This window comes from Solanum tuberosum, unplaced genomic scaffold (genome assembly GCF_000226075.1).
Source record: "Solanum tuberosum cultivar DM 1-3 516 R44 unplaced genomic scaffold, SolTub_3.0 scf00893, whole genome shotgun sequence".
Taxonomy (NCBI): Eukaryota; Viridiplantae; Streptophyta; class Magnoliopsida; order Solanales; family Solanaceae; genus Solanum; species Solanum tuberosum.
In genome coordinates this window covers 5,327-19,690 of record NW_006239792.1, presented here as the reverse complement: position 1 = coordinate 19,690, position 14,364 = coordinate 5,327, and the positions used below count along the sequence as shown (strand labels likewise).

At 32.6% G+C, this 14,364-nt stretch overlaps 1 protein-coding gene across 1 annotated transcript; it reads left to right on the top strand.

Annotated features, from left to right (window-relative positions):
• Positions 1-6,545: 6,545 nt before the first annotated feature.
• On the top strand, positions 6,546-12,613 carry LOC102591452 (calcium-dependent protein kinase 10-like). Its single transcript, XM_006367643.2, has 7 exons — positions 6,546-7,359; positions 7,512-7,655; positions 7,758-7,910; positions 8,885-9,000; positions 9,256-9,423; positions 11,482-11,712; positions 12,028-12,613. Exons 1-7 carry the CDS (start codon positions 6,729-6,731, stop codon positions 12,199-12,201), a joined length of 1,617 nt encoding a protein of 538 aa, XP_006367705.1. The 5' UTR covers positions 6,546-6,728; the 3' UTR covers positions 12,202-12,613.
• Positions 12,614-14,364: the final 1,751 nt, after the last annotated feature.

The following is a 14,364-nucleotide window of genomic DNA, read 5'->3' as shown; positions in this document are numbered from 1 at the left end:
CTCCTCCTTCCATCTCAAATTATTTATTATTTTAGAAATTCACGAAAAAAATAATTGTTATTTTATTTTATTTTATCTTAGTAATTATTTCTGAATAATATAAGCACTTTAATTATGAAGCGATTACACATAAATACAATAAAAAAATTAATGATAAGAGACTATATTTTAAGACATAAATAAAGATATGAAAGATGTCAAAATTGTTTCTTATTAATATTTTCTAAAAAGAATGTGTGAAACGACATACGATAAATAATTTGAGACGAAGAAAATAATTGAAATAGCAGGTCGTATATGCTTGTCATAGAACTTCTAAAATTATTATCATTGAAGTATTATAATATGAGTTGAATAACACTGAAGCAGTGGGTATTTATATAATCACACTTTGATTTGTTAAGAACTAATGAATAGGAAAATTGATATGTACCCTTTTATTGAATCGAAGGATTAAACAAAAACATAAATAATTAGTTCAATCAGCATTCAAAGCTCACGTCCATTAGCTAATCCTCTAGGGACTAACCTCAAAATTAGTTAAAATCAAACATTAGGTATGACTAATACCAAATTCTAAAAATCTATGGACCCTTCCAATGGTCCCCTCAAGAGTTTAATAAAATATTGACATAGCTTAATGCTCTTTTAGTGCTATTAAGTAATAGAGTACTAGACAAACTTAATTTTTTGTAACATAATTAATAAGGATAATTTAGAAAAAAATAAGCTCCAAATAAACAATTTATTTAAGAAAATACTGTCAAGTTAATAAGACCCAAGCAAAATGAAACTGAGTAACATTTATAAATGCAACAGTTAATTATTACCAATTACTACATGTTTTTAGATGTAATATTTTAAGTAAATAATATCAAGTAGCATATAAGGAATATTTTGCCTTTTGTTTTCTTTTTCCCCACAAGAGAAAAAAGACAAAAAGTAATGGATGACTCTTTTTCTTTTCTTTTTTTCCTAACACGTATTCAAGACAGAGTTGAAAGGATGTTGGCTGATCTGCTTGAACAAATTTGAATTTTGGAATCCTACACGTTATGAGGGATTGAGTAATAGTGATTAAAACGTGATTGTGTGATTTATGGGATTATAAATTGATTTTTCGTTATTTTTCTTTTATTAAAGTACCAAACTAAAAGGTAATGTATCAAAGGTATGTATCCGAATGTTAACTTATGTATCCGCGAGACTCAAAATTTAAGATTTTTTTGTCCACGATTCTGTACTTTTTACAAAATAGAACTTGATGGTCTGCTTTACTTTCTATGATGAAGTTTTGAATGGGCCGTTGGCTCCACATCCTACCAATTGTATTTGGGCTGAATTTGATCATTTAAGAGGCTTGGGCCACTTTGATGGGTTCATAACCTTTGGTGGGTTTTTTTTGGTTTTTTTTAAGAGAAAATTTCAAAAAACATGATTTAGAAATTAACTTATTTAGTTAGTTTGCTAATTCTCATAACTAATAATACAGTATCTGCAATTTTTATAATATTTTTAAAAACCTTCCTCGCCCCCCTTCGATGATTTGTATTTAAATTTTATTTACGGTTTAAAAGGCTATTAAATTTTGAATAGTTTTAAGATGTTGACTTGAACGTAATTAGCAATAAAAAAGTGAATATGTTTCCCATTTCATCCGGATAAATATGCATGGTAGCAATTGGAACTTATACACGATTCATAAATTTTATTTGATTTTCTTTTTCAGAAGAAAATAAGGAATAGTTTCGCAAATGATCACTAAATTATTTTCTATAACATAAAAATTACTCAATTTTATCCAAGTATAGCCCAGAAAGTTACTAACCTATATAACTCGACTTTATATAAGTCACAACAAGTCATTAAACAATTTCCTCAACCAAACACTGCAACAATCACATCGTGAGGTCGATTAATTTTCCTAAGTATCATATAAAAGTCTTTTCCATTTTTCCCCAATGACTAGCTTTCTATAATACTTATGAGCAAAACGACAGAGTGACTTTTCGATTATAAAAACTAATCCAATTATTTTCGTTAGTGAATATTGAGCGACCATCTATTAAATCAGCTCAAGAAACTAATCGTAAAGAAGAAAGGGGATAAGAATATTAAAATTCTAGAAAAGGAAAGGAAAGTTATGTACAACCTCCTTTTTTTTTTCCTCTTCCTTTTCTGCTTAGCGTGATGAGATGAGCTGTGGGAAGCTTAACACTTTATGCCTTTTATTTTGCTTGTCACATTACACCATGCACCAAACAACATAATAATGTTGGGAACATGGGTCTTTTTAAATGTTTTCCTGTTTGGTTTGGCCTACAACTACTTATAAGGCCTATTGCCAGGTTATAAAGACACCCCCCTTAATAAAAAAGTTCATGTCTTTCCATCATTGTTTCCCCCTCTTAATTTAATACAACACTCAAATATGTGTGCTTACAATTAATGGGATTTATCCCCCAACCATCCCCTCAATTGCATGGATTACTTACGTACCTGTCTTTATTGTATATTTGTACCAATAATGCACGGAAAAAAATTATCAATTAACTCTGGTTCTTAAAACTCTCGTTGTTAGGTCTGCCATAATACATGTAATGGATAGATATTAAGTATTTATAATGAACTATCCAAACAAGCATAATTAATATGATTCATATAGATAATCTATTTAGATTAATTTATTTAGATTTGAGAAATCACAAATAATGTCATATTAATAATCAATTCTTTTAATTATTTGGAGGAAACAAACTGCTTTGTTGACTTTGTCTCAGCCTCTCCTAATTGACCACGCATTTTTTTTTATCCTAGCCACACCTACTTCCACACACTTTAATTTAATATTACGGCAATATGTCCCTTTCTTATCATTAAGAATCTTTACTCAATTTCAACTCAACATTATTCGAATTTATAAGCTCACAAAATTCATCCAATATGGATTCTTTGTTTCAAAATCTTATTTAATTCCTTTCCGACCATATTATAAAAATATGAAATCAGTTATCATATTAATTGTTGTACTCAAGAGTATGATTTAGCGCAATTAATAAAATGAGTTGCAAATTATAAAATTTAAGTTGTTGCCAAAGTATAGACTAAGTGGTTTGCAAAAATACTAGTGTAATATTGTCTTGCTTAGGGTGGTTGGGTTTGTTTTGTACTAATTGTTTCACTGTAGTTCTTGTTTTTGATATGTAATAGAGTATATCTTTTTCTTATTTTCTATAATATGTCGTAATATGTTGTTTATTGATTATCACACTATTTTGTCATTGTCTTTGCTCCCCTTATGGTAGACCTTGCACCGTTTCATTATTACTTACTATCTTTTCTTCACGGTCTTCTTCTTCTTTACTTGAGCCGAAGGTCTTTTAAAAACAACCTCTCTACTTCCATAAGGTAATGATAAGATTTGTGTATATTCTATCCTCCCTAGACATTATTGTTGTTGTTGTTGATATTGATGGACAAGATTACTCGATACCTATATATAATAAGTAGTATTTCATAATTAATCGAGATATGTACACAAATTAATTCGTACACTACCATAACTATATATTTAAAAAACAATTACACTTGTTTGAAGATGTTTATCATTTGGATGATTTAATGTAAGATATGGCAATGGGTTCTAATGGGACCCAAGTTGTTCGTCATAACATCAATGTAAGGAAGCATTAGATTAAGAAACTTTGGTTATATGTTATTGTCGAAGTAGCCACGGCAACAGTAAGTAATTCAACATGTCAATCTCAAATCATCAACCGTTCCATTAATTAGCACAAAATCATTTCACATATTATACTCAACTTTAAACCACATACTACTTCGAAATATCATCACTCATGACAAGACCTAAATATTTTTCTTTTTTACATTCTACAAAAAAAAATGTGATCTTTAAATTAAAAAATAATTAATGGAAACTTTACTTTAGACTAATAGAAATGTAGTGGTGAAGTCTTTTCTTGCAATTGTACGCTAGCGCGCAGATTTTTTTTGAAGAATTTTTGGAGTCTTTACTAGTACTTTAAATTAGTTTCCATATTTTGACTTGTTAATAAGCTAGAAGGACATTTAGTCAAACGGTCATGCTATCATAATACAGTGACCTTTAACCTGCTGCCTAATTAGTAATTATGTCGATGTATATGGTTTTATTGTTTGGTATCTGTTGTTATGTTCATGAATACTTTTAATGGTATGAGATTTTTAAAAAATAAAAAATTGTGCAAGTTTAGTTTAAAACAATTAACATTATACTAGGTTAAGAGTATTTTTATACTAATATTTAGTCAATCGATTTTTAGTGGCCATAGATACTCAATTGACATGGGGTGATATCATTAATCTCCAAAATAATGTGTGCGAAACTACAAATAAAGTCCAATATTTTAATATGTAGAAATATCTAAATGGTGCGAGACCTTAAAAAAAGTGTAAATTTAACTCAAAACAAACAATTTCACACATATAAGATTGTCATTCCAATTTTGCTATTTTACGCATTTGAAACATTATTTAATTTGCATAGTTTTTAACGACTATATATTGAACTAAGGGTCATTTGAAAACAACCTCTCTAATTTCTACCTTTATAATAACGATAAGATAAGCATACATTCTCGAAAATAGAGAAAGATACTCCAAATGTAGTTTTTTTTCCCTCCTAATCCAATATGGTTAGTTTGTTAGAATAGCGCCCAAACAAATCTATTTTGTGGCAGTGTTTTAGGACTACATGTGTGCCATTCCATCAAACAATGAAATTGTTCAACTACTTCATCTACATGGTATACAAATTAATCTCAACCCTTGGATTCCATTTTTTAATTTTATGTACCACCAAATCCACCTATGAGTCTATGACTTAATTAGTACACACAAATCATCATGACTTAGGTCCATGCAAACATAGGAATTAAATTAAACTGATCAAAAGGTGGCACCTACATATAGCCGAATATTAGTATCGGGGTCATCGAAATACTTTCAACACGAAATATAAATCTATATTTAAAAATTTACGAAAATTATAACAAATATAGTAGATACAAACTCATGATTTTAAATAAATAATGAGTTCAATGAAAAAAAAATCTAAAATATTGAACCGATAAAATTTTAAATTTTAAATTTTAAATTCATATCTAATCGACGGTCATCATCTTTGTTTGTTTGACTCTCTCTCCCCTCCTTAAATTTCTTGTTGAAATCACTCTGTATTTTCGTAGTTGTATAAGGTCAAGCTATATCTAGCTTGACTTTAGTTACTATTATTTATTTGAGACCAAGTTTATTATATTTTCAAGTTGGTCTAATTAATTAATCTTGTAGAAGTTATATTAATGGTCCTTGAAGTAATCATGAAAACCAGTGGTAGGTGTTGATGGTGAGAGAAAGAGAGACCAAATAGACTTGGTAAACTTAACCAAAAAAAGTTAAAAAGAGGAAAAACAAATTATAATTGACTGGATTGTTAATTATAGTTCATCATATTCATTTTCACTTTGCTTGTACTATGGAGAAAAAAACAGTAGCACAAAACAAAATTTTCTTTTTTCTTCTTATACACGTTATAGAATAAGATAAGAAATTACCCTTAAATGTGTAAATTTGTGTTGAATAATTAATTTCCAAGTTTACTTTATCTTAGTGGATATGAACTTCTAGAAGGCTTTGTTTTAATTGTGAGAACATAAATATAAGAAATTATGACTAAGTACCAGAAAGGAATTTGCTATTTTCTGGTTGACCAACTCTATAGTTGAGCAAGTAAAGTTCATTTATTTCATTTTCAGTTGGACAATACCTTCCAAAATTACTTTTCTATTAAATAAAAATTTCCTCTAATATATTTTCCAAAACAATCAATTTAATATATTCAAAAGATAATATAATAATATTACCTCTATTATTTATTATTTCTTAAGGTGTGTGTCAAATCAATAATGGACAACTATTGTTAAACAGAAATAGAGAATATTAAAATACCACAATTCACATCAAAATGTTCCAATTTTGAATTTAGTGTTCACTTAGCTTTTTCCCATTTCAAAATAAGTGATGTTTTTAGATAACTAAGAAGATATTATTCTAATTTTACTCTTTTTCAAACAATTTTTTTTTTATGTAAGCAAGAAATTACAAGAGAGTTACATGTTTTTCAAGGTATTTAGTAACGATAAGTTATAGTTAAAAAACTCCTTATTTTTTAGGAACGAATAGTTTCTTAAGGGGTATATTCAAATTAAAAACATCACTTATTTTAAAACGAAAAGAGAAATTAACATTTATTCTCATCTCTTGTTAACTTTATGAAGTGTATAAATTAAAAAAAATAAAAATAAGAATACATCTATCATATCATATAATAATAGGTGCGCGTTCATTCTGTGTATCTTCCAATCTTTTTCATTACCAATATTGGAATAGGTTCTTTTTAAAGGATGAGTGATATTTCTCCAATATTTTCTTTCTTTTTGATAAAATAATATTGGTCAATTTTAAAATAGGAGTAAAAGAATATTTGGCAATAAATGGAGTTTATTCAAAAAACTACTACTTCCCAACTGACCCCGCGTTTTCTTTTCTCTCTCTCACGAAATCCAGAAAATAGCAAAAGTCTTGGCCGTGCCATGTCCTCTACCTCCACCACCGCAACAACCACCTCCGGCAACCACTATTAGCGGCGGAGCAACCCATTTCACTTCGCCATGGGTAACTGTAACGCTTGCATAAGACCAGAAGAAGCTTCAAAAACCGATCCTCAAACAAAACCAAAGAAGCCCCGAGAACGTAGACCCAATCCGTATTCCGGGTCACCCGCACCGATCCGAGTACTCAAAGACTTCATCCCTAAAACCCGCATATCTGACAAATACATCTTAGGACGAGAACTGGGTCGGGGCGAATTTGGAGTGACTTACCTTTGCACCGACAGGGAGACCCGAGATGCCCTTGCTTGCAAATCTATTTCAAAGAAGAAGCTCCGAACAGCTGTGGATATCGAAGATGTGAGAAGAGAAGTTGCTATTATGTCAAGCCTTCCTGATCACCCAAATATTGTGAAGTTGAGAGCTACTTATGAAGATAATGAAGCAGTTCATCTTGTCATGGAGCTATGTGAAGGTGGGGAGTTATTTGATAGAATTGTAGCTAGAGGGCATTACAGTGAAAGAGCTGCAGCTGGGGTTGCCAGAACTGTTGCAGAGGTTGTAAGGATGTGTCATGCTAATGGGGTCATGCATAGAGACTTGAAACCTGAGAATTTTCTGTTTGCTAATAAGAAAGAGCATTCTGCTCTCAAGGCCATCGATTTTGGCCTATCTGTCTTTTTCAAGCCTGGTACGAGTTCTAAATTCTTCCAATTTCTTTACCCCACAAGTGAATTAGAAAGACACCCTTTTCCTCTGTCTCATAAAAATCAGTCCTTTGTTCTGTATGTTTTAAGTAGCAGAGAAGTGTTTGATTCTTAGTAATTTTTTGTAATTAATCAGGTGAAAGATTCTCTGAGATTGTGGGAAGTCCATACTACATGGCACCAGAGGTGTTGAAGCGGAATTATGGACCAGAAGTTGATATTTGGAGTGCTGGTGTCATCCTTTATATTTTGCTATGTGGGGTTCCTCCGTTTTGGGCTGGTATGCATATATTACTTTTCCAGTTTCCTGTTGACTTCTGATGTTTGCAATTCCTTGTGGTTCCGGATTTAAGTCTTTTTTTAATCTGATTGTCTTTTGCAGAAACTGAACAAGGAGTTGCTCTTTCAATTTTGAGGGGAGTGATAGATTTTAAGAGGGAACCATGGCCTCAAGTCTCTGAAAAGGCAAAAAGTCTTGTCAGACAGATGCTGGAACCTGACCCCAAGAAGCGGTTGACTGCTCAACAGGTCCTTGGTAAGTATTTTTCAACTCAGAGTTTGTGAGCTTCCAAGTAAACGGCTCCCCTGGTACATGGAAAACTATAAGTTGCGCAAATAAATGATTTGAGATAGATCACCGTTGTTTTTCAAGTTGACGAAAAATGCAGGGTTTGATTCATAGTCATTCAAACGCATTTGGAAACTGTTTATGATTTGATAGACTATTCTATGCAAACTGATTTATCGCGGGTATCTCTCTAGATGCTCTTTAGCATTTTCTTCCCAGTAATCTGGAAAAGTGAGGCTTTCCTCAAGGAATCACGGCTTTAGTTTCAATGACCCACTGTTCAGGCATACTGATTTATGGAAAAAAGGAGTATTTTTTTTTTCTGGATTGTCATTGCATTTTATTTTATTCTTTTATGTCCTTGAGTATGCTGGGTTCTGGGGCGTGATTGAGCTATATGGCATCTCTATGAATCAAATTTGTTTTGGTGGGAACAGTTGCATGTCTTAGTATTGCAACTATCTTTGTGTCTCACTTATGAAATATCTTGAAGTTAATGTTAATTAACTAAATATCCAGTTGTATATTTCACTTTGCATTTTTTGTCTTTTCCTGAATTGGGTGAGGCCCAGTTATATGGTAGTTATGAAAAACCTTTCCTGCCCTTTGTTCCCCTGAATATTTTTAGAGATATTAACCTGTATGCCCATGCTCGAAAACTCAGGCATCTCTAAAAATTCAGGACCATGCTTGAAAACTCAGATGTCTGAATGTGGGATATCCAGAGTGGCCTATACCTTAATAATTATTAATAGGACCAATAATGAAGACAACAACTACTGTATAATTGGATGAATTGAATGTGAATCATATGCTAATTCTCTCTAACAAAGATCTTATTTTACTTTTAAGAATGTCACTAACAAAGAAACATTTATATAGTAAAACTGTTCAAATCACGCATAAGTTTTATTTCTTTAACTCTGTTTACTGTATTGCAGATCACCCCTGGATTCAAAATGCTAAAAAGGCTTCAAATGTTCCACTGGGAGATATTGTTAGGACAAGACTGAAGCAATTTTCTATCATGAACAGATTCAAAAAGAAAGCATTGCGGGTAAGCCTCTAATTTGTTTAAGTACTAACAAATCTGAAGTTTGGGGATGGAGATACGCAAGAGAATGCCAATGGAAACATTTTTAGCCTTATTTCATTAAATCAGAGAGATAGAGAGAGTTGCTATGCAACTGTAAATGATGTGTGTGTGGGCGCATGTCCTAACATTCCTAGTGTTTTACTGCTTCGGTAGTCATTTCCGTCATCAAATGGATGTACTTTAGTTTAAAATATTTGCACCTGTCAAATTGCTTAGGTCATTGCTGAACACTTGAAACTTGAAGAGATTGAAGTAATTAGAGAGATGTTTGCATTGATGGACTCTGATGGTGATGGGAAAATAACATATGATGAATTAAAGGCTGGACTTAGAAAAGTTGGTTCCCAGTTGGCAGAAGCAGAGATGAAGTTGCTGATGGATGTGGTAAGCATTCCTGTCTATTAAAACACGCTGAAACAGTATTTTGTTCGTTCTTCTGTTGGTTTTATGATATGTACAAGTTTTTTATGCTAAAATATGAGAACATATTTTGCTTCTATTTACTCAGTTTCCTGTATGCTTCCTAGTTTTTGTACGTGCTGCTGTAAGTTGTAGTTCCATTCGAATTTCTCCACGTTTAACCATCCCACTCTACCAGTCTCTACGTTCATCCTCCTAGTTTTTTTGTAATACAAGTATACATCATATGTGTGTATGTTTGATCTCTCTTCTATGCTGGGTTTTATCTGATTCTAAAATCTGATAGTAGACATGGTATCAGGGTCCTTAACTACTACAAATTTACTGCTAGAGTTTATCTCATCAATACATCGAAGCAGTTAAAGCATGTTTTTCTTATCTAACAAACATCTTCTTCACTACTTCTGGTTTTTCTTGCCTTGTCTCCTTATTTTTGCTGTCCTCTCTAAATAGATGTATTCTGATGTGTTTCATGGTAACTACCCCAAGTTCTGTAATGTCATATAGTGTCTTTTCCCTGTGTATTCTGGATGAGGGCAAATAATAAACTGTTTTGTGGAACCCACACACACACACACTCTGCCCCTCTTCATTTAAGCTGTAAGTTTGGCAGAAGTTACTCTTCCAAGTGATGTTAAAGCAATCACTGCCACCTTATTCTTGTGATCTCATTATTCCTCTTCTCTTTTGCTTGGTTTCTCCTGATTCTTTCAAGTACTCGAACTTTGGAAGGAGTGTAAATTGATTGTTCCATATGTCTTTTCACCCTGCATCACTTACTTTACCATTGCTCGGAGATTAGCTTTTTTGGTTGGTGGAAGCATCATGTAATTTTTCACGTCTGTTAGATGGTTATTTTGCACAAAATATTGGCTCTGAAGACTCTGCATTTTGCATTTATTTCAAGGATTAGCTTTTTTCCTTCTTGTTTCATTATATGTAGGCATACATACATGGCATGAAGGTTATTAAATAGGCAAGAGATTCCATTACATAACTGAGGAAGTATAAGTAAGGGTTCCAAACCATAGATGGTGTGGCTGAAGAAGTTATTGAAATCACATCGTCACGCCTATATGGTGTGAGAAAGGTAGACTATTGCATATAATTTGATGGACGAAGGTAAAGAAGCTAGACCAAGAGAATGGAAGCAAAGGATCTATATAGATGATACATATTAGTTCGGAGTAAGGTTAGTTGTTGTTACACTTCCACTTGGTCTGATGTTTGTAGAGGAAGCAAAGGATCAAAGGATAACCTTGAGATTTAAAGATCCAATTGTTTTAGAAGATCCTTTGTTTTCCCCAAGGCAAGATATTTGCAAGCAAAGCGATAATATTAGAATGAATTGGGCTAGGACAGAGCAGATTTAGGAGGATTCATATAGGCTATAGCAGCCCCAATTTTTGTTTAGAATTGAGACATAATTGATTGATATTGCAAGGTGATCTGTGACACACGATAGATTTCAGAATGATTTCCTACCTTCTTTATGTAGGCTTCTTGAAAAGTTTCAATTAGATTATTTTATTAAAAATGTATGTGATACTTGGTTTGCATTGTAATAAGTGGATAATGAATACAGGGATTGGACTTCTGGTCTTATGCATCTCATGTTTGTTGGATAAATGTTATCAGTCTTTGTGATATACTCTCTCTGTTCTAATTGATGTGGCAGTATTTGATTTGGCATAAGGCTTAAGAAAGAAATAAAGTCTTTTGGAACTTGTGGTTTTAAACCTGCCATTTTTGTCGTGGTTATGTCTGATCTGCCAAATAATTGATCTTGTAGGCGCCTTTACTAACTCTCTTTCTGCAGTATCTCAAGTCCTACAATCAAATATTCCCTAGTATTCTGCTGTAAATCTGGTGCAGCTTTTATATGCGAATTCCCAAGCTTTTTTCCATTTGGGAAATGGACTTTTAAATAAATTCTATTGCAGATACAGTAATTTCCTCCATTCAGAAAAGATTTAATTTAATATTTTTGCCTGATGACTGCTGAACCTAATTTTTTATTAGGCTGATGTTGATGGAAACGGAGTCCTGGACTATGGGGAGTTTGTAGCAGTTATAATCCACTTACAGAGAATGGAAAATGATGAGCATTTTCGTAGAGCATTCATGTTCTTTGACAAGGATGGAAGTGGTTATATTGAGCTAGATGAGCTACGAGAAGCTTTAGCAGATGAGTCAGGAGCATGCGACACTGATGTAGTGAATGAGATCATGCGCGAAGTTGATACCGACAAGGTTAGACTCACCTTTTTTTCTCTGTTTAGTGACCCTGCCTCTTTTCATTGCTCTTCCATTATATTTAGAGAAACGAGTAGAATACTTCTCAACATTATTCACTGCTAAAGAAGCTTGTTGGATCTTATCAAATACTACATGATTTACACCGAGAATTCACCCAAAAAAAGAAAAAAGACACAGGAATTATTTTTTGGAATGTAGCATGAAAAGTAAATGCTGCATTTGTAAATTTGTCTGCTTGTATTTCCACTTGCACTATCTCCTCGCTCTGATATGTCATGCCAGTTTTTCATCATTATTGCATTTTCTCAGGATGGGCAAATCAGTTACGAGGAGTTTGTAGGAATGATGAAGGCAGGAACTGATTGGAGAAAGGCATCTCGACAATACTCAAGAGAAAGATTCAAAAGCTTGAGTGTTAATCTAATGAAGGATGGGTCTCTCCAGCTTCAGGATGTACTCAGTGGCCAAACAGTCATTGTTTAAGTTAATAAAAGGCTTTATTTTACTATTCTAATGATTTCCTTTGGTTGTTTTAATGGGTTCCATAGCAAAATCTGATCATCGATATTCCAATTCTTGAAAAATATCGATATTCAGAAAACCAGATCTTTGAGAATGCGACTGGGAGTAATATGTAGGTATGATTGGGTTGTACTGCTGAGATTTTTTTTGGATATAGGGGGAAATGAAGAAGGATTTGAACTTGAGTGGATGACATGTAGATTAATTGCTTTGTTTTAAGGCTTTTGTAGGTTTGTTTATAGAAGTTTTACTACATATTTGTCTCACTTTTGTATATGGTGTTGCAAACTTACAATTGTTTTAAGTGAAGCTTTGTATTTATGACTCTTACTGCAGATGTATTTCCTCGAAATGAACAAAAAATATCCTTTGAGTTTGTGTTTTGCACTAGTTTTTCCTTGATCTGCTTGGGAATGGATTTATGCATTTTTCAATTAGAGACCTAAATCATAGTTCTTCCTAATCATATGCCTAAACTGGGTATTTTGTATGGTTCTTTAATTAAAGTAGTAGGGGTTGCGAGAGAGCAATCGCGATTGTTATCATAGTTAACAAGGTTGAAACTTTCCGGAAAAAAAACTTCAAATTGGAAGGACTATTCTTCTGGTGAATTGATAGCAGAGGTGGATTCAACATTTAAAGTTTATCGGTTTCCAACAATCTCAAATTAAGAAAAACAGTTGGTATAAAGTGCCCTTGGGATTCAAACCCAAATTAGGAGGGGCAACTTAGCTTTAGCATCTTTAATTTCTGCCATTGGTCCTAACACCTACTTTGTTAATGAATTTCCAACAAATATTTTCTTATAAATTTAATGAATTTCTCAATATAACTACAAGTCCGTGCAAAAGTCACAGGTTCCAGAACCCCTACCCTACCCTCTGATCGTACACCAAATAGACATAGATAAACAAGTAGAATATACTAGGACAGTTGAGATAGCCATATCATAGAATTCGACAAAATAACCTTGTAACTTTGGATAAGGGGTGCTCTTCTTATCTTTGGATTAGGTAAGCCATCAGTATTTGACGATTTCTTACAAACCAACCAATCCATTGGATTTTGGTGATAATTAATGTCAGGCGAAATGGTTGGTCAAAACTATAACTAACTATACATACTATTCTCTAGGTTTGATACTTTTTGATACATAGCTTTTATATAGGCATTCTTTCCACATTAGTAAAATAAAATTATTTACCTTATTTTTAACTAGAAATCTCGATTTGTGGTTGAGTTGTAAATACTCCTTCATTCTTAATCAGAGGTTTCAAGTTCAAATACCCCACCTACAGAGTCGTCTTTACATAGCAAATACCTATAAAATTTATCAGCAAGTGGATTTTTAAGTGTTGTCATTTGATAATTTTATTTTTTTAAAAAGAGACTAGGACGTGTCTCGTAAACTTTGCTGAATAAGGATTTGCAGATGAAGTCATGTGAGATATATATGTGCTACGTTTAGAATACAGCCAAACAGTTTATAGGAAACTAGTGGAGATACAAGTGTGCTAAGAGTTAGTTAAATGATCAATCATGCACATAATTAAGACTAATTGCGTCAGATTCCTTGGACTTATATATATAAATAGAGTGTTAGTAACAATTTAGGATGCTTGCAAGTTTCAACTTGTTTGAGTTCCATGAGTACATCTTCTTGTTGCTTAGCTTGATGAATTAAATGACTATATGTGGTAAAATAGTTTTCAGTAGATGGACGAATAATGCAGGTGACGCGTTGCTGGAATAATCGGTCAGAGTAACCTAACAAAGATAGTTCTAGAAATTATAATTTTTGAATTGAATCGTAGTTAAAAAGTTTCAGGTCTATTTATCATATCTTTAAATCGAAATTCAATTATATCGTTTTACGGGTAAACAATTTGCCTTCCTAGTAGGTATCTGTGACTTGTAAGCATCGTGTCAATTGCCAAATTAAGCGGCTTTGCTGCTCCTTCACTTTATTATCCTTTACAACTTTGCCTAATGTTTTCTTTTTAATTTGTGTTTTAGCTATCCTAATAATGACACGTTTCCAGTGCTTTTGATCTAATTAAGATTCAATGCCTCCTCCTCCTCATCTCAACACGTACAAAATTTACTTTAATTTGTCAAAGTCTA